Consider the following 20,198-nt stretch of genomic DNA (forward strand, 5'->3'; position numbering starts at 1 on the left):
TCAAATGTTATCCCCTTTCCTAGCTTCCCCTCTGAAAGGGGGCTCATCTTTACTCCATCTATTCAATCAGATTTTTTTTTTTTTTTTTTTTGAGACAGCATCTCATTCTATAGCTCAAGCTGGTCTCAAACTTAGAGTAATCCTCCTGCCTCAGCATCTCAGAGCCAAGATTACAGGTATATGCCACGCCTAGCTTGCCTTTCTGTATATTACATGTACATAATAATTACATTATACATGTTTGACAGGTACATGTATGTGCATAACATGTAAGGTATATGTCAAGACAGTTTGCTCATCTTAATACTGATACTCAATAAGATAATGTGGATGGGTTACATTTTTATATCCCCATTGGCTCTCCTTAGTTTCATTATGAACTATCTACCATTAAGGCTTTAAAGAGTGGGTCATTGAGATCTCAGCAGGGAAAGATAGCATTGGCCAGTTCTAGCCATCTGACTTCAATCCCTGGAACCCACATTGTAGAAAGAGAAAACTGTCATGTGTGCCATGGCCTACACACACACATGTGCACACACCAAACTATGAGTATAAATCATTCTTTAAGGCCTTAATGAGCATGCCCATGGCTTGTGGCACTCCGCACAGGTAAAGCTGGAGAGGGAGAAAGAGTGCAGACTCACCCTCACTGCGGGCCACTGCAGTCTGCTGCGGCTTTAACCACACACTCTGTAGGGAGAGAAGCACGAGCTGTTCTCAAGGAAAAACATGGTGCCAACTTTGATTTTAGGAGAAAATAAAACTTTCCTGGGATTAACTTGCCTTGTATGTACCGGATTTTGTTGAGTTTGTTTTTCTTTTTGTGTGTGTGGTCTATGTTTGTCCACATGAATGCACGCGGAGGTCCACGTGCAGTGTCTCCTGCAGTGTTTTATTTTGGGGAGAGCTTCTCCTGTCTGTTCAGTTGAGCCTCCTCATCCGAGACCAGTGGGTGAGTCCCACTCTTCTGCTTCCCCAGCTCTTTCCGGTGAATGGGTCCCTGAGCCATGTTCTTAAGCCCTTGGGTTCCTCTTTGCACGTGGGCATGGTGGGAGATACCTGCTCTGAGAGTGACCAAGCTGTAATCTCTTTAACTGACAGCTTAGTGTTAGGCTTCTGTTGAACAGTTTATAAACCTTATCTACAGGTGGGAAAATGTAAGTCCTGACCTTAAGAAGTGTATATTATACTGTTGAGTGTTCAGTAGACGAGATGCCGCTGGTAGGGTGAGCAGAGTGTTACTCCCATATTGCCCTCTAGTGGTGTGATTAGGGTTAGGCTCCTATGCTGCTGCTGGGTCACAGGGCAGATACACTGTCTGTGGGTTTAGGTAACCATGGTGAGAAGCAGAGCCTGGGCTCCAAAGTGCCCCAGGCACCTCTTCCCTGACCCTTCTGCCATTGAGTCCTGATGCTGTTCAGGTCTCAGCCAGGAACTAGCCCTGTGCCTGCCTGGCCGCTCTCACAGTCACTAGCACTGTCACATAGCACAGTTGTTTTAGAATTGAGACTTTACCATCAGCTGTCAGTTCTTCTGTGTCTTACATGAGTATGGTTTCCAGATCCACTGTCCCGGTGTCAGCCAAAGTCTCCTTTCCCTGTGACAGCCCTTCATTTCTAGGTCACGTTCTTCAGAGAGGAACCCATCACCCATCTGTCCATCCATCTTGTCTCGTCTTGTCTCATCTTGTCCCATCCTGTCCCGCCCCGCTCCGTCCCATCCTTTCCCTTCTCTTCCCTTCCCTTTCCCTTCCTTCCCCATCCATCCATCCATCCATCCATCCATCCATCCATCCATCCATCTATCCATCATCCATCCTCCTTCCCTCCCTCCTCCTTTTTCCTTCCTCTTCTTTTTCATTTTCTTTTTGAGATAGGGTCTCACTATATAGCCCAGGCAGGCTGTGGACACAAGGCCCTCTGCCTTTGCCTGTAGACTCTGAGATGGCAGGTGTACACCATCTTGCCTTGCCTGTGTTTTCAGAGAAAGCGGCCATCTGCTGGCTGGCCAGTCTTGCACAGGATGGCCAGGTGTTGCTGAGGGTTTGCCAGAGGAGAGTGTGTGGGTGTGTTTCCATTTCACTTTTCAGATGTGGTGAGCTCACCAGGAGTCCACCCGTGTCTCCTCAGCCATGCGCACCTGCTTCCTGCATGCTGCAGTGTAATGTGAGCTTGGCCTGTGTTGTGTGCTGGTCTGGAGTTGGACATTTTCTGGCTTTTCTGTGTATCAAGCCATCATTATATTTTGCTCACGTTACCTCACTCATCTTGTTTAGTTGCTGTTATCAAAAGCACAGCAGAGTACAACAGTGGAGTTTCCACTGCCCTGGCCCTGTGCTGCTTTCCTTGAGCTTAGGAGTTTTAAATGATGACAACATACAATAAATACATCTGATAATTTTCTGTAAACACTTCAACAGGCGGCTCCCAACATAGTCACATTGGGTGGAATTATTCTCTGTTTATTATTTGAAGTCCAAGCTGTGTTCTAATTATTTAAAAACTTTCCCACTGTTTGAAAATGTGGTTATGCCCTCCGATTTAACAGCAGCCCTGCCTTACTAAGCTGACATCTGTGCGGAACTCTAACACAGCATAGCGTAGTAAAGGCTGCTCCAGAATACAGGACAGTGTGGCTCAGGGGTGATGTGCTAGCGGTGGAGGCCTGGCTGGAAGTTCAGTCCTCAGGACCTATGTATAGGCAGACAACTGACTTCACAGCGTTGTCTCTGTCTTCCACATGCTTGCCCATGCTCAGGGGTCACAACTCTTCTCTGTAAAGAGGACAAGTAAAGCCAGCCACCATGGAGAATGCTTGTTAGCTCATGTGTGTGGAGGGGGTGCAGGAGGATCTGGGGTTCAAGGCCAACCCTGGCTGCATGTTGTATTTAGGAGCAACTTGGCCTACATCAAACAAACTGTGTCTTATAAACAAGACAAAATAACTCCCACCCCCCCCAAAACACAAAAGTAGACAAAACTCAACAGAACAAACCCAGTAGAGCTTGAGTAGGGTAAAACTGAGTGAAATATCTGAGCTCAGAGGTGCAGCTCAGAGGTAGGATGCTGGGCTAGCTCATGCCATGTACCACTCCCCAAATCAATAAATTAATAAAGGCAGACAGACAGAACAGACAGATAGTATGGTGGCTTCCCACGGCCAGACAGTAGTGAGTTTGTACTTCCCAGGAGGCTGCTGGCTTTTGTAGAACAGAAATGCTGGCACTTGCAGGGCCAGTGCGACTGACAGCGTGGACTTGGCACAGTTCATGTTCCAGCACAGCGTGCAGGGGGTCCTCGTGTAGCTGGCTGCGCGTAGCTGCTGAACCTGCTTCTCTTAGATCTTAGAGTTTCACGTCCATTCTTTGGCTATGCTTTATAAAAAACATTTACAGTACCTACTCACTTCATTAGACTGTTAGGCCAGTATTTTTATAAATTGAAGGAAAGTTTCCTGGTAAAGCCCCACACCACTAGGTTATGTAGCTCTTCCCAACTGGAGTGACCATTTAACAGTCAGTGGTAGGGTGTGGTGGGATTGTTTCTTTGAATGGTTTTAAGAAGTTACATGGTTGGGCTTTCAGAAGCAGACTGTTTTCTTCCCTGGGCCCTTGAGTGATGATGAGTCACTTTTAGAGTTGAGCCCACTGCCGTACATAGCCTGCATCATGAATACCTCTTTTTCCCTTTTGCTTTTAATATTGGAAGTATTCTATTTTCCACACATTATGAACTTTTTCATTTTTGACCCTTGAGCATTAGTAACCAGCGGAAAGTGTTTGGGACTCTTTCATGTCTCAAGAGATGTGTACCATGCCAAAAGTATTCCCTTTTTCTCTTTCCCTCCCGCTGTGCCGCTGTGTGGGGCTTAGCTCTCAGGCCTGGCTGTGGGAGCTGGTAGAAGTGGCTCTGGGGAGTGTGGGGCTGGACTGTTTGGCTGGGGAGTTCCCAGTCTCAGCTGGCCTGAGGTCCTGGCCAGGTTCCTGGAGCTCTCCTCCTGCATCAGTCCCAGAGCCACACATTCTTAGAAGCTACCCTTGTCGTCATCCTTGGCGTGTGGCAGTGTGGGAGAACACACATATGTAAGTGCTGGGCAGCCCTTTAGTCACAAGCCCTTCAGGGCGCAGTCTCGTGCCCAGCTTTGAACTCTTTATGTTAGGATCAGAGAAGCCAATACTAACTGAATGAGTATTTCAGATGATAACTCAGCTAGTCTGTGGCGGGAGAGCGCTGAGCCAGAGGCAGCAGTAAAGCAAAAAGGTAAGAATGACCCCTTCACACCTCTCAGGGTGCAGCCAGGTCTGAGCTTATGCTTGATGTGGCAAGGGACTCACTCCTGTCTTTCCCATAAAGAGCATTCATTGCTTGGTAGCACAGGCAAGACACTCTTAGGCCCTAGTGTGAAGTGGTGGCATTTGTGACCTTAGAGGTGTCACAAATGATCTCTGAAACAGGTTCTAAGGCCACTGTTCAGGCCCTGCAGGGCACTCCTGCTCAGAGGACTTTAGACAGCCAAAAATGTGGCTGCCACGTGATCGTCTGTGGTGGCTCCAGTCTGGATGAACGTTTTCTTCAGCTACTTTTACCCCACAAAGGACTATGATCGAACACCCTCAGGTGATCCCAGAGCCTGGGAGCCTCCCGCAGGCGGGCCTGGTGCTACTGAGTGCAGCCAGGTGAGGGATGATGATTATCAACTAGTTTAAATACAGAGTGTCTGAGAGTTACTATGTCAGGACCAAGGTCATGAATGCATGGGGAAGAAGGGTGGCAGGGGCTGCCTGCCCAGAGGTGGTACAGGAGCTGAGGTGAGGCTGCAGACGCAGAGAGAAATCATTAGACAGGAGATGCTGGAGGAGAGGGGTAGGGGACTGAGGGTCACCTGGGAAGCAGGAGAGCCTACCATCCTTCCCCACGGGAGGGTGTCCCCAGTGAGACTCACAGCCAGGAAGAGTTGCATTGGCTTGAGTAGAAGCATGAAAAGCAAGCTGTGGGCGGGGAGAGCAGGGGGCCCAGCCAGGTTCTTGGAGACTTCATGCAGTCATAGTCAGGAGCACTGGGAAAGGTGACATTTATGGTAATGGTGACATAGATCAGGTTAGATTTCAAAAGCTCTGTGTTCACTAAGGCTTGAAGATCAGAGCATAGGTGAGCAGAGCCCAGCCCAGTCTGCAGGAAACAGCAGGTCTATGGCCAAGCAAGGACCAGAGGATGCCCTTGTGCCCTCTTCCTGGATTGAGTGGATTCCCTCATGCCATTGCCTAGAGCACTGTTCTGGATTCCTACTGCTGTTTCTGGTCCCCTGTCCTTTCATACTGACTCAGTGTCTAGTCCCTAACCGATTACCCCACTCTGTGTTGAGACATTGGGGTTTCCTGGGGCCTGCAGAGAAAAGATCCTAGCTCATTTTTTCTTTTCTTTGGTCTCAAGAACTCCTGCCTCCCGCAGATTACTCTGTCTAGGAGCTCTGCTGAAGTGCTCATGGGACGATGTCCTGTGTACTCCTGTGGCGCAGGGCTGCTCTCCTATGGAGACATGTGGATGTGTGCTACTCTCTCCAGCCAGCTGCTCCACCCCTCAGCATGCTGCCCTTTTGTAAACGTGCTCCTGGATGTGGTGTGTCACAGGATTATGTGCCTCCAGTTTTGTCGTCTGGGAGTGCTCTAGTTGGAACCCAAGGGACTTCTGGATGTTTGGCAGGCTGTGCCCCTCCCACATCCCCAGCCTGCAGCTTTGGCCTCGAATCCACCCTGTGGCACACGTTTGTGCCATCTTTGTGCACAGAGTGCCGCATGTGAGGAGAAAAGACCCTAGTGATGGCCCAGTGATGCTTCTTGTGGCTTTGTGACTTGAGTATTCGTTTCACGTAGCTCTGTGGTGTAGGTAGTCCTTTACCTTTTTTTTTTTCCCCGTTTCTGTTTTATTTTTTGGACAGGTTTCTCTATGGGCAGCCTTGGCTTTCAGAGATCAGCCGTCTCTGCCTCCCGAGTGCTGGTGTGGGCCACCACAGCCAGGCCACAGTCTCCCTCTAATGTGCAGGGTTTATGGTTCTGGTTGGCCATAACAGACTGGTGGTGAGATGCTAGAGACACGCCGGGGGACCCCTGTCCCTAGCAACTGTATTTTCCCTGATTGCTCAGCGACCACTGTGCTGTGGCTCCCTTACATAAAAGCTAATTTCCTGATAATTTCTCTTCTTTTCTAGGTGACTCCCCCAGCGACGCAGGTGAGAGCAGTTCTGATGTGTTGGGTGTTGTCATGCGTGTGCACATGTCAAACGGGGTCTCAGCGCTATGCTTAAAAATGTTTTTTTACTTTAAAGAAATATACCTGATGAATCTATTTTGCTGTGTTTTAAGTTTCCATTTTGTATGTGGGTCATACATATTTCTGTGTTTGAATTTGAAAAGGTCACATTTCAGGGTTCTAGTGCATAATGTTTATTTCTAATGTTAAAATTCTAATTTTACTGTTTTTTAAAGTATAAATTTATTTTGCTTTAAATAGTAGAATAAATTCTATTAGTAATTTTGATTTGTGACTTGCTGGCTTAGCCTTTTTATTAAAATGAAAAAAACTGTGTTTTAGCCAAATGATTCTGCACACTGACAATCTCAGCACTTGGGAGGTAGAGTCAGGGAGACCTCCATGAGAGAGCTCCAGGCCATTCGGGGCTATATAGTAAGACTTTGTCTTAAAATACAAACAAAATTATGTACTGACTATAAAAAGAATATAGCACCCAGTGTAATTGTAGATACTTTAGAAATGGAGTCCAGTGTGACAAAGTGAAAGGCATTTGATGGTCGTTTTTATAACTGAAGCACACACAATCCTGGGGCCCCCCGCGTGTGAGTGACTGAGATCTGTCACTGCGCTGTGTGGGGAGTGCACATGTGAGTGGGCTAGAGCTTCTGAGTGATTGCCACACTGTCCATCTGTGTGCGCTGTTCCTTTCCTCGGGCTTAGTTCCTTTGGCTCAATCACCCTTTTATTCCTCGATTGGTCAGCCACTTTGCATTAGCAGAACTTGAGTGTGCCCACGTCCCCAAATGTCCACATTTAGATGTCTGACGTCTGTCAGTTTTAACCTCATCAGTGATGGGTGAAAAGAGTTCATTTGCGTTTTCAATTATTTGATTGAAATAATGTTTCAAATGTTTATATTTGAATTTGTTGATATTTATATTTGAGTAAATTTATTTTTGTTACTATTGAATTCTTTTTGAATTGCTGATTGGATTGTCCCCTGTTCAGAAGTAGAAGCTGGACCTACTGGCCAAGATAAGCCGGAGGTGACGGAGAATGCAGAAGTCCCCAGTGAGCTTCCCTCCAGCCTCAGGTGTGTCCTCTGCTGGGGTGTGGGAGTGTGGTCATGCCTAGGACAAGCTGCCCTATGGGGCTTCCTGCCATAGCATCCGCTGCCCAGTCAACACTTGTTCTGTGTCATAAGGAATTATTTGTGCAAAGTAAGTAAAAGCTACCTGTCTAGTTTTCTTGTATCTGAGTTTTGTACAGCACTGTACAGTTTGGGGAAGTTCCTAGTGATGGGAAGGCCTGTGGTACTCTGATGAGTGGCAGCTGTGTGCGTTGAATGGGGCCAGTGCTCCTCTGCAGAGTGTCTGAGTGTTGTGCCAACCGTGTCGTGGGAGTGAACACTAATGCTGGCCTGGCTGTCTGTCCTGTCCACTTTGAGATTTGTGTGTGTTTCATAGTCTGTTTTTTCCCTCCAATATTTCTTTAGAAGAATACCTCGGCCTGGGAGTGCACGGCCAGCACCTCCCAGGGTCAAACGACAAGAGAGCACAGAGACACTGGTGGTAGACAGGTGAGGCTGCCTGGCCACGGGGTTCTAGTCACACTGGAGCCACGCTCCCCAGTGCTGGACTGTGGGATGCCGGGGTCTGGGCCTGTGCTGAAAGACTTGGTAGGGTATAGTACTCAGTACTAGGAAAGCTTACTTTGAAGAAATAGAGTGATCACTGCCTTAAACTGCAGAGCATCAAGCATTCCAGATTGGCAAAAGGGAGAAATATGTGTGTTCATGTATAGGATGCCTCAGAACGCATGGGCCAGTACTGGCTGTGTTTCCCTGACCTCTAGATAGAAGACTATTAAAGCATAAAAAGGAAGAGAGTTAAAGGTGTAATTGTACAAAAGTTAAACAACAGGTACCCCAAGCTGAAAACACTGCAGAGGGATTGGATATGGTAGTTGGGCCTAGAGGAGTGGCCCTGTGAAAGGGGGAGGTCCCAAGTCATGTGGCCCACAGGGCCCATGTGTGCCACCCTTGGTCTATCTTAAGAGTCAGTGTCGGCAAACAGGGTGGTCCCAAGAGCCTTTGTGGAGCCAAAGAACCAGCAAGGGTAGGGTAGAGGGCTGGGGTGGCCTGGAGCTCTGGGCAGTGTGGAGGCTGTTGTATGAGAGGTGATAGTCTCTGTTTCCACTGTTCCCTGAGATTTCCCTTCGCCCGTCTGGGGCAATGGCAGCTCAGCTCTTCTGAGAACTGTGGTGTTTCCAGATGCAAGGGACTGACAGCAACTGGTGGCTGCTGGGTCGTCACTTGTAATGTAATGGCTCTTGCTGCTTAGGTTGGGAAGTGGTAAAACTGTCTCCAGTGTGATCATCGACTCCCAGAACTCTGACAATGAGGATGACGACCAGTTTGTGGTGGAGGCTGCCCCTCAGCTGTCAGAAATCGCGGACATTGACATGGTTAGTTCCCCAGAGGGCCCTGTTCTTAGTCACATGTCAAAAGTGAGGACTTCGGCTTTTCAGCTTATGTAGACACAGTTTCTCTAATTTTTCAGTGAGCTGTCTAGTTTCTTTATGTTTTTGTTATTTATTTATTTATTTATTTATTTAGAAGTAGCAAAGCTTCCCTGATCTTTCTCCTTTCTGCTTAGGTGCCGTCTTTAGTCTTTATTTTATTTTATTTATTTATTTAGAAGTAGCAAAGCTTCCCTGATCTTTCTCCTTTCCACTCAGGTGCCATCAGGGGAGCTGGAGGATGAGGAGAAGCATGGTGAGTATGGACCAGTGCTCTTGTTCGTGCGTGTGTGGGCTCTCTGTGTCCTCTGAAGATGCAAGTGGCCGTCCTCTGTCTAGTGACACCAGCTGGGTCCTAGGAGGGACACTATTGCTGCCGCTGTGTGGTCCTGGAGGAGCCATAGAACCTGAGATCAGAGTGGGCTCCAGGCATAGTGGCATTGTGTCTTGTCTGTCCAAGACACTGTATATACATGCCTGAATGCACACATGAACATGAGAATAGAATTTGTGATGTAGCCCAGACTGCCCAAAACTCTCCATTCTCCTGCCTCAGCTTCCTAAACACTGGAATTCTAGGCATATGCCACATCCAACTCAGTTTTGGTTATTATTCATGTAAATCTTCCTGTGGCTTTAAGGTTAAATGTCCATAGCCAACTGCACTGAGAGGTGTACATTTGTTTTGTGGTTGTTGTTATTTGCGGCAGGGTCCCATTGTGTGGCTCTGGCTGGCCCAGACTTCACTGTGGAGACCTCCTTTTGATCATTCTCTTGTTTCTGTCTTGTGAATATTGGGATTATAAGTTTGCACCACCCCACCCGGTGCTGAGGTCTAAGACTTCTCCCTTGTTCTTTCTCCCTATATTCCTCTCCTTTCCCTGATAGTGCAGGTGAGAATATGAAAATGTGACTTGTGTGGGTGGGGAGCGTGGGGGCTCATAAGAGAGGACAGCTCATGTTAGAATGTTGACTGACATTCTGACACTTCTCTCCATTCCTCCCATTATCCGCCTCTTACAGTTGACTTCCCCCTCTCCCCGTCACGTTCCTAAGCCTTGGAGGGCAGGTGAGGGTGCAGTGTAGATGTCCCACTTGTGGCTGGGCTTCTATTGACACTTTGGGTGTGAGTTTGCACATTAACGTCTGCCTGTACATACAGAGATACAAATTTTGTGGGTAGTTTGATGCTATGTCCTTTTAGTAGAAGAGAAATTTTCCTCTGGGGCTGGCGAGCTCCCCAAACATAAGTTTTGGGCCAGACACACAGTACTATATTGAACTTCCCTTCTGTGCAATGGGTCTCAGTCAGAAAGTATCTGGCTGCCTGCATAACACTGGTGCCGCTGTAGCACCATGGGTGCATCATGCCACACTGCCATTGTTGAAGTTCACAGGGTTCACAGATGGGTTACAGTGTTGATATTACCACCCCCAGCAGCGCACATAGCATGGTAAAACAGTATTTTTAAGAAGATGATTTTTCGTAAGCTATTTCCGCCATGGAGAATTCTAAAAGAAGTTTAGTATTCCCGCCCAATCTAAAAGAGGTATCAGCACTGTGAAACCATTATAATCGCTGCTTGCAGTGGGTAGTTACATTTTGGGATGTTAATCACATTTCTTTTTAGCAGAAAATCTGTTTATTTCCAAACCTCCTATCTGTGACCCTATGACAAGCTTCTGCCAGTAGTAGGTGCCACTGTGGTTTGTCTTAGTGTCCAGAGGAAGGCATTTTGATATGGAAAGAGGAAAGATGAGAATTCACCATTTATCTCATCTTGAGATGAGATCTGAGAGTAATGGGTAGCTTTCTGGGGCAGATAAGAAGCCTTAGCTGAAACCTACTGATTTTTAACAGGTGGGCTCGTGAAAAAGATCCTGGAGACGAAGAAGGATTATGAGAAATTGCAGCAGTCTCTCAAGCCTGGTGAGAAGGTAAGGATCAGGCCTGACATGGTTGTTTACATGTAACAGTGTTCTTTGACTTAAAATCGGTAATCCAGTTCACGTGCTTCAGGGCCGTTCCCCTTCACAGCTGAGGCACAGAGAGCTTGCGGCTCTGCAGCTCTGTCCGTGGGGTCCTGCTCCCGGCTCCCCAGGTGTGTGCGCAGCATCTGTTCGAGAGGCTGCTGTGTCTTTATTGCACAACTTCCCTCTGGCCTGGCCTGGCCTGCTCGTTCTTCATGGATGCTGTGAGAGTGGCAGGCTGACTGTTGACCCTGGGTCAGTGTGGATTAAGAGCTGGAAGTTTGTAGGCCTGAATCTTACTGTGAGTTCTATGTGTGTCTTGCTCCTAGGGCTTTTCTTACTGGTGCATTTTTTTTTTTTTTTAATACTGTCCTTTATGCTGCCAGCCCCCAGCAAGGTCAGAGGCAAACACACAGAGCTTCTACAAAAGAAGGGCTAAGTCATACTTAGAAGGAGGATGGCACATTGAAACGGTGAATGCGTTTTGGTGGCTGCGGTGGTTTCAGTGAGAACGTCCCTTGTGAGATCTGACATCTGAGCAGTTGGTGGTCAGTTTTTGGCACTGTTTGGGGGAGGGTTAGGAGGTGTGGGCTTGTCAGAGGAAGTGTGTTATTGGAGGCCAGCATTGGGAGTTTAAACGACTCACCATTGTGAGTTTACTGGTTTTGCTTCCTGCTTGGTGGTTCAAGATACGAAGGTGACTTCCTCCTCCTACTGCCATACCTTCACAACATCATGGACGCTAACCCTGGACCTGTAAGCCTAAATAAATTACCATCCTGGCATTATGTCCCTGCGATGGAGAAGTGACTATTGGATGTATGACTGTGAATAGCCTTCCCTCAGAGCGTCGGGGTGTGAGCTTGCTGCTGTGGCTGTCCACTTCTTTTCCCTTCCGTATCTTTTGTTACTGGTTGTGCTTTCCAGGATACAATGAATATACTGTATATGATGTTTGTCTATATTGAGGTTGCATACATGATATGTATCTTGGGATCAAGCCTTGTGTCCTAGTCTGTAAATATCTTTGCAGTCTGTTACTTGCCTGATTTTTTTTTTTTTAATCCAAAGGAGGTCCTATTTTTAATTTTTAAAAAATTTTAAAAATTCCTCTTTTGTGATACAGACTTTAGCTCTTTTCTGCACACAGCACAGTGTGTCTGATGTCAGTTGTACCTGCTGTAAGGCAATCACGATGTTTGTTCTCATACCTGAAGCCATCTGCTTCAACCTCAGGTGTTTGGTCAGTTCAGACTCAGTACTGTGTGTGGCGATCTGGTTCCCTGCCCTTGCAGAGTCAGTTAGAGTGACAACTGTCCTTTGTACTCTGTGTGCGTCTGGAACCATTGTGTTTCTCCTTGCTTTAAGCAATTGCATTTATGTATATCTGGAAATGTCATTCCAGCGGCTCTCCTTCCCTCTTCCCCCCGCTCTCTATGCTGTCTTTGCCATTTCTGAGTCTTGGACTGATACGTGCAGCCCCTGCAGTGAGATTGCACTTGGTACCTTTATGCCTTGTAAGGCTGAAAAGTCTGGTAAGTTAGCTGACATCTCTGTGAATTTAAGGTCATCCTTGATCTAGAGAGTGAATTCTGGAGCAGCCAGGGCTACACAGTGAGACCTTGTTAAAAAAAAAAAAACAAAAACAAGCAAATAAACAACAACAACAAAACAAAATAATACAAAACTGAGTGCAAGCCCAGTAATTTCCATTCAGAGTGTATTAGTTTCCTTTGTTTCTTCGATGACTTTCCACCTGTTGTAGCTTCAATTGCCTCTCCTCCTAATGACACACACAGCCTTCTCATGTTACGTTTTAATTAAGGCAAACAGTCTGCAGTGTGTTCTGTTTAACTGAGTTCCCTATGAGAGGGATTTTGGTCTCTTGGTGATGGCGGTGTCATGCCACAGATTCTTACTTGACCGCTAGGTGGCGTGGTGTCACCAGCCATGTCCCAGCTCTCAGGGACACTCTAGAGCATGGCCTTTGCTGATGAAGTTCAGTCCCAAACACAAGTTGGGTTTTTGTTTTGTTTTGTTTTGTTTTGTTGTTGTTGATGATGGTAGTGGTGGTTTCTTTTTGGTTTTGTTGGGTTTTGGCTCAGCTCATCTGTGGTTCTTATATTCTTTGAGTTGATTACTTAGGAACATTGTTTCCATTGACATTCTGTGGTGGGGTAGGGTGGGAGGACAGAGGGGACATACTTATTGTGGTTTCCTCAATGACCTTACTAGCAGTAATAGAATAGTAGCAGTAGCAGTAGCAGCAGTAGTAATTATTATTGCCATGATTTGTTTCCTTCACAAAAGCTTACAGAGGGGGTCTGTTTGGGGGAATTTGGGGTTGCTTTATGAGGAAATAAGGTGATATTTTTGTTCTTAAATAAGAACACAGTCATAGTGTCGTGCGACCTGTGCATTCTTACCTTGTCTGTTTGGGCCTCAGATGGAGTGCATGTGCAGAGCTCCGGGAACACAGCTGCAGGGCTGTGTGTCTGAGGCTGGGAGAGCTGAGCTGGTTCTTGTTGAAAGTGACACTCACATTGTTTCATTCACAAGTCATAGTGTTAAAAGCAAGGTTGTGGTGGGCAGAGCTGGACTGCGTGGTACCTGCGTCTCTGAGAAGGACTGGCGCAGAGGCTGCCTGTGAGGTCCAGTTGCTGAAACAGGATCCCGGAGTGTGAGACTGGCCTGTGTGGTTTCAACGATGCAATGAAAGACTTCTACTTAAAAAATCATGACCGAACCCTCCATCTCCTAAGCTATGCTTGGTGCACTCCTGTCATCCCAGCACTCAGGAGGTGGAAACAGAAGGATCGGGAGTTCAAGGTCATCCTTGGCCTTGAACATAGAACATAGAACGTTTTCGGCCAGTTGAGACCCCATCTCAGAACAGAACAAAACACAGACCTACCAACCAAAGACTGCCATGTGCTTCATACTCAGCCCCTGCCTGTGGGTTGTACCATGACAGTTGTCACCAAGGCCTTTATGCTCAAGTCTGAGTTGAATGGCTTTTAAATGCAGGTGTAATTAGCTTTCTTTGGTGCTTACATGCCTTCTGTTGCTGTTATTGGTCAGGATCAAACCAAAGCCCTTATTGTGTCTGCAGTGTCCCACCTATGACACTCCCTGCTCCACAGCCCTCCTCTCTCCCTAGGCACGAGCAGCCTACAGTGTGTTTCTTCTGGGGACCTTACAGCCATATTGCTCTCCCTCTGGAACCCTGCTTCAGGGGAGATCTGCTCCTGCCTGCTGTGCAGGCCCCAGTTTGCTATGTCACCCCAACATCTTGATAGTGTGTACCGTGCTTGGTACTCAGCTTTCTACTAGGTAGTGGTGCTGTGACTACATGTGGCAAGCCCCACCTGCTTGACTCCATTTCTAACTCGGGATTACAAGCATACACTACCATGTCTAGCTTTTCCATCTCTTAACAAAAGCATTTTATTTTGAGGTAATTGTGGATCCCTCTGAGCTGTGGAGAAGTACTGGAGATGTGCTTGAAATCCTCCTGCCTTTTGCTCCTGGCCATCACCAGTGTGCCCGCTTCTGTAGTTCTGTCTTCTCAAGGTTGTGTGTATAAGAGGACTCGTTCATGGCCTAGGGGGGCTTTTTTGATTGTGATCTGGAATTTCAGTTGTGATTTGTAACTCTCCAAGAGTTGTCCAGGTGGTTCTGTGTGTTTGGAGCTGAGTAGTCTTCCATGGTACACAGGTACCACAGTTTATTGGACATGTCTGGGTTAATCCTCGCTTGTGGCTCGGGGCTTCGGTGAGGCTGAGCATAGTGGTGGAGAGGGTGTATTGACAGCAGAGCACAGCTGCGTGCCCCTGCAGCTGGGGAGCAGAGGTCGGGGCCTGATGCACCCTCAAAAGCAGCTCCCAGTGACTTGATGGGGATTTCTCCAGTAAACAGCCCTTCAGCTGGGAAGTTCCGGAGGATGAAGTGAGGATCTTCATCGCCCCGTCCCCCAAGCCTTCAGCAGATGTTTTTAGACTCAAGCTGTAGCACTGGGATAGTCTTAGCCACCCCAAACTGTCTCCCCAGAGCCACGGGGCTGACTGAGCATGGAGGGGACCCCTGAAAGCTATGGGCCAAAACACAACTCTCTCCCTTCAAGTTGTTTTCCTCAGGTTTTCTGTCACAGAGACAGAAAGCTAAGTAATGCACACACACAAACCAGCAAGCATTTACATAGAAAGAATGAAACTTACATTCATACACAAAGTAGTCATCGGCGACCCAGTTTCTCCTGCCTGGCACCAGGCATTGCTGATTAAATTGCACTTAGAGCCACTGGTGCTCCTGGACACACTTTCATGTGCTCACTGCCATCAGAATGTCACCTTCAGTGATGTGTCTCTTGTCCCTCTTCTGATTGGATTGTCGGCTTGCTGCTACTGAGCTTTTATGTTCTGTCTGAACTGTTTACTGCACGTGTCTTCATGCAGTGTCTGATTTGCCAATGTCCCTTGTCATCTCAGCTCCTTTTTAAGGACTCTGCAGGGTAAACTTTGTCTGCTAAGTCCATCAAGTTTCCCTTCTGTGGGGCTGCTTGGGGCGCTGCCTCCAACTTGTCTAGCACGGTCCTGAAGGCATTCTCTCCCTCCCTGCTATACCCAAAGGAGAGAGCACTCATTTTTGAGTCAGCATGGAAGAAGGAGAAGGACATCGTTTCCAAGGAGATAGAGAAGCTCCGCGTGTCCATCCAGACCCTGTGTAAGAGTGCACTTCCCCTGGGAAAGATCATGGACTACATCCAGGAGGACGTGGATGCCATGCAGAATGAGCTGCAGCTGTGGCACAGCGAGAACAGGCAGCATGCGGAAGCCCTGAGCAAGGAGCAGAGGTGGGGGCTGCGGACAGACGGGTGGCGATGGGCGGGGGGCCTGTGTGAGATACTGACAAACTCGGAATTGTAATTGAAAGGAATAGAATAGCTCTTGGAGACCGGATTATTAGAAAGATACCTTGTGTTTGTAGAAGCATGTGACTATTAACTTGTAGGGTTTTTTTCTTCAGAACATGTGATTTGACTGAACGATACATCTGCAAGTCCATGTTAGAGAACAGCTGAGTTATAGTCGGGTCTGCTCTTTCCTTCCCTCCCTCTCTCCCTTCCTCCCTTCCTCCCTCCCTCCCTCCCTCCCTTTTGATTTTTTGTTTTGTTTTGTCTTTTGAGACAGGGTCTCACAGTTTAGCCTGGGTAGCCTGGTATTCATTTTGCAGACCAGATTGGCCTTGATCTCACAGAGATCACCCGCCTTATGAACAGTGTGATTAAAAGTGTGTACCAGCATACCCAGCTGAAATTGTACCTTTTTTTTCTATTTTTTTTTCAAAATAATTTTATAGTAGAATTCCATCCCTTTTCCTGTTACCCTTCCTCCCTCCAGTCCCTCAAATTGATAGCATATTTTTTATTAGCATTGTTACATACATGTACATAAATGTATGTATGTGTATGCACAAATATAGAACTGTTCCTCCTAAGTCCACTTTTGTTGTGTGCACATGGTTTCAGGACTGACTGATTTTTTTAATTGGATAACTAATTTGGGGGCTCTTACTAGTCTTATATTAAAGAGTCTCGTGCATTTTAAAATGTGTCACATGATGGGACATAGGAAATCACTGATAGTATTGATGCTTATGCAGCACGTACGGAGTTAGCCCAGAGAAAGCCTCCCTTGTAAAAGCTGAGCCTGCTCTCATGCAGCAGAGTGTGTGTGTTGGGGTAGGGACTGGCTCTCTGTGTCGTATTAATGGTCTACTTACAGGCTTTACAAGCCTGAAGGGAGAGGTGATGTTCCACTCCAGCGTTTTGAAGCGGTCAGCTGATCCTGCTGAACAGATAAGCCAGGCCTGGGCTGAGAGTCTGTAAGCCTGTGAGCGCTATACTGAGGAGGGTGTCTCCTGGCAAGGAGGCACTGGTGCAGGCTGTGTCCAGTGTCTGTGGACCTTGGCAGTCCACTTCCTTGCTGCTCCTGGGTCTCTTTTGTGTATGTACTGTAAGGACTTCAAGCCTGTCACTGAGGAGAGACTAGCTCCTTTTCATTTTCCTTTTTAAGGAAAATCTCACATGGGCTAGGGGAACAGCTCTGGTAGAGTGCCTGCCTAGCATATTAAGCCCTGGGTTCTCTTCCTGCTTCTGTAGGAAGGAAAGGAGTAAGCCACCAGCACCTCAGGCTGGATTGTACTCTAGGCCTGCCAGCTGTGATGGTGCCTGTCATACCATCCTTAGGGGTCTGACACTGACACCCTTCCCTTGGGTGAGGCCAGCCCTTTGCTGGAGTGAGAGGCACAGACAGAACTGATGGGACACTGGTGTCTTCCCCCAGCATCACAGATAGTGCAGTGGAGCCCCTGAAGGCCGAGCTGTCTGAGCTGGAGCAACAGATCAAAGACCAGCAGGACAAGATCTGTGCCGTGAAGGCCAACATCCTGAAGAATGAGGAGAAGATCCAGAAAATGGTGCACAGTATCAACTTGTCGTCACGAAGGTGAATGGCCAGCCCTGCAGAGATGGAGCCATCTTCCTCATGATGGACAAGGGGCAGGAACCGCCCCTCTAAGCCCCAGTCTGCTGAGAAATGGCCTGCTGTGCCCTGAGCCAGCTAAGGTCAGAGCCTTCGGTTTAGGCACTACACTTATTAAAAGGCTGTGTTTTCTTCCGCCAGCTACAGCGCTTACTACTTAGAGCCTCCAGCTCGCCTTTGTGGGAGGGCTTATTTCTTTGTTTTGTTTTGTTTTTGTTTTTGTTTTTGTTTTGTTTTGTTTTTTGGCAAATACATTTCCTGCTGCAGCCTGGTTGACTCTGTACCCTGGGGTTCTGGCAGGTAAGTTGTCTCATCCGACTAGGTAAACAGCAGGCCTGTAGTTCTGCTTTTGAGTCTCCCAGGACTTCATACTAGCACCGAGCAAAGGACAGCTATGTATTTTTTGGTGGGTATTTTATAAATAGAATGAGGCCTAAAATGGTTAAATTGCCATTTTCATTTCTACCTGAGGGTGTCATGTTAGCCCATGTAAGGTGCCTGTCACCTGGGCGGGGTTGCTGCTCTCTTATTGTATAGGCTTCTCTCTGCAGCCTCCCCATGACCCTGCTGTCTGCATTTCTAGCCCTTAAAGCTCATAGGCTGAGAAGGAGAATTTAACCCAGCCTTTATGGGCATCATGTGATGGGAACCTGCCTCAGCCACCACCGCAGCTTTCTGCAGCCTCCAGCTTACTCTGGATGGATAAGCAGTCCCCCAGGCCTCTTTAAGAGGACATTGTCGCATGAAGGGCTGAAAAGGTGTGTTCCACGAGTTGGGAGTGAGGAGAGACTGAGAGGAAGAGAGTACACTGATTTACAATTTGTGTTTGTTTTCCTTTTCTAAGGACCCTTTTTTAAAAGCAAAGTTTTTTTTTTTTTTTTTAATGGTTTATATTCAGTTTTTTCACCTACTGTAAATACTCATTAAGGTCTTGAATTACTGTATGAAGGATCTCACTGTGTCTGGAGATGTTCTTACAGGCGTAAGGTCTGAGGTGGTCCTTCCATTTCTGGGTATTTATTATGTGCACTGCGTCATACCCTGGGATGTGTGAAGACTGCCTTAGCACACTTTTTTGCCTAAAGGCTCAGCACATGAGGCACAGCCAGGGTTTCTCAGTCAGTTGAAGGCAGAGCCCAGCTTTCACCTGGGGCCTGGACAGTGTGAGAGGCCCCTCAGACCCTTAGCTTCTTCTGTCTGAAGTACACCACACCACCCTGCCAAACAGATGCTTCCAGATAGTTTAGGGGAGGGAAGGGTTGCTTGTCAACAGCCTTTTGTATGTTCATGAGTTCTTTTCTACTGAATTAAATGACTTAGCCATAACCCTAAGTGAACCCCATATATACCAACATAATATATACATACATACATGTATATATATCCTTCTATGACTTTGTATATATGAATAGGATTTTTATGTTGAGAAGATTACATGCATTGTATGTGAGTAGAATTTTATATGCAGCAGTCATCAGGTTGTATCATAAAGCTTTATTTTTCTTTTATATGGAAATCATTAAAATAATCACCTATTTTTCCTATAAGCGTATGGACTGTCAAATTTAGTTGATACAGAAAATAATGTAAGCTTTTGGATTTTTAATTTTTCAGATGCATACAGGGGAAATTGCTTTTTGCTCATACTATGACATGTTACCTCTCTTGTAGAACTTGACATCTCATGAGCCTGCTCATCCTTTGCCAGAGTTTTAAGATTGTAAGTTTCTGAAGGCCTGTATGTGTACCTGTCTCTGCATCTTGGGGGATATACAAACTAAGTCCTGGTCTTCTTTGATATTTTGAGAGCATACAGAAGCAGTATTCCTAGTTGTCTCCTAGTGTGATTTATAAGTTTCCACCAGTTGTCTCCCGGCTGTGGTTTGTAAGTTTCCTAGGATTGTAGAGTCACACTTTAGGGATTTGACCTTAAAGATTCAGCTGACATCAATCTGTGCTTAGAGGAAATGTGTAGAAGTACCATGGCGGTGTGCGTGCATGTGTGTGTGTGTGTGTGTGTGTGTGTGTATGAGTGTGTGTGTGTATGAAAGAGAGAGAGAGAGAGAGAGAGAGAGAGAGAGAGAGAGAGAGAGAGAGAGAGCCCAGTCAAGAGAATGTTCACTGGGCAAGTATGAGCATCTGAGTGGGAACCCCCAGAACCCACATAAAACAATGGTAGCACGCACACACCTGCAGTCGCAGAGTTGCTACAGCAGGATGGGAGGCAGAGACAGGAGAATCCCCAGGAACTGGACCAAACACCAAGATCCTGCCTCCGACAAGCAGAAGGTGAGGACTGAGCGCCAAGGTGTTGCTGCCTTCCTGTGTGTGCCTGTCCTCACACATACTCAGACTCCCACATGGTGGGAAGCCGCTTGCTTGGGGCGAGCGCTTAGATTCTAGTCACACTGTTGTCCTTTCAATGATCAGCTTGACAGCAGTGAGTGAACTGTGTGAGAGCAGAGGCGCCCTCCTCTGCCAGTCAGGGTCCTGTGGGCAGGTAGCTTGTCAGTGTCGGCAAAGGACTCTGACCCCAACTCCAAACTGGCCTGAGCCAGCCAGGTTCACCCTATTTTTGATGTGCACAAATAAGCCAACTGAGGAAACAGAAAAACGCTTAAGCTATGAGTTTTAAGCATTAAACTGGTTCAAGTAATTTTGAAACTTCCTATAGACCCCCCTACGGAGGTCCTGTAGCCTGCACTGCTGTGACAGAAGCATTTCTCAGGAACCTCACAGGCTGCTGCTGCTACCCAGCCCATGAGAGCGCTCGCATAGAGGCCAGTGCCAGCAGGCTGTCCCCCCTAGAGAGCTCTCCCTGTAAAACTCAAGGCCTCTTTATCCCTTATTTTTATTTTTAAACATGCCAAGCCATCCATCTTGCTGTTTACATGGACTCCTTAGCTGTAAGAAG

General features: G+C 47.1%; 1 protein-coding gene across 1 annotated transcript in view; it reads left to right on the top strand.

The window, feature by feature from the left end:
• Positions 1 to 19,029, top strand: part of Traf3ip1 (TRAF3 interacting protein 1) — a 36,179-nt gene extending 17,150 nt beyond the window's left edge. Inside the window, exons 8-15 of the mRNA XM_021198369.2 lie at positions 6,208 to 6,228; positions 7,260 to 7,344; positions 7,747 to 7,830; positions 8,594 to 8,717; positions 8,991 to 9,027; positions 10,633 to 10,709; positions 15,371 to 15,594; positions 17,087 to 19,029. Coding sequence (XP_021054028.1) covers positions 6,208 to 6,228; positions 7,260 to 7,344; positions 7,747 to 7,830; positions 8,594 to 8,717; positions 8,991 to 9,027; positions 10,633 to 10,709; positions 15,371 to 15,594; positions 17,087 to 17,252 — 818 coding nt within the window. The 3' untranslated portion in view covers positions 17,253 to 19,029. The remainder of the gene's footprint in view (positions 1 to 6,207; positions 6,229 to 7,259; positions 7,345 to 7,746; positions 7,831 to 8,593; positions 8,718 to 8,990; positions 9,028 to 10,632; positions 10,710 to 15,370; positions 15,595 to 17,086) is intronic.
• Positions 19,030 to 20,198: the final 1,169 nt, after the last annotated feature.

This window comes from Mus pahari, chromosome 5 (genome assembly GCF_900095145.1).
Source record: "Mus pahari chromosome 5, PAHARI_EIJ_v1.1, whole genome shotgun sequence".
NCBI lineage: Eukaryota > Metazoa > Chordata > Mammalia > Rodentia > Muridae > Mus > Mus pahari.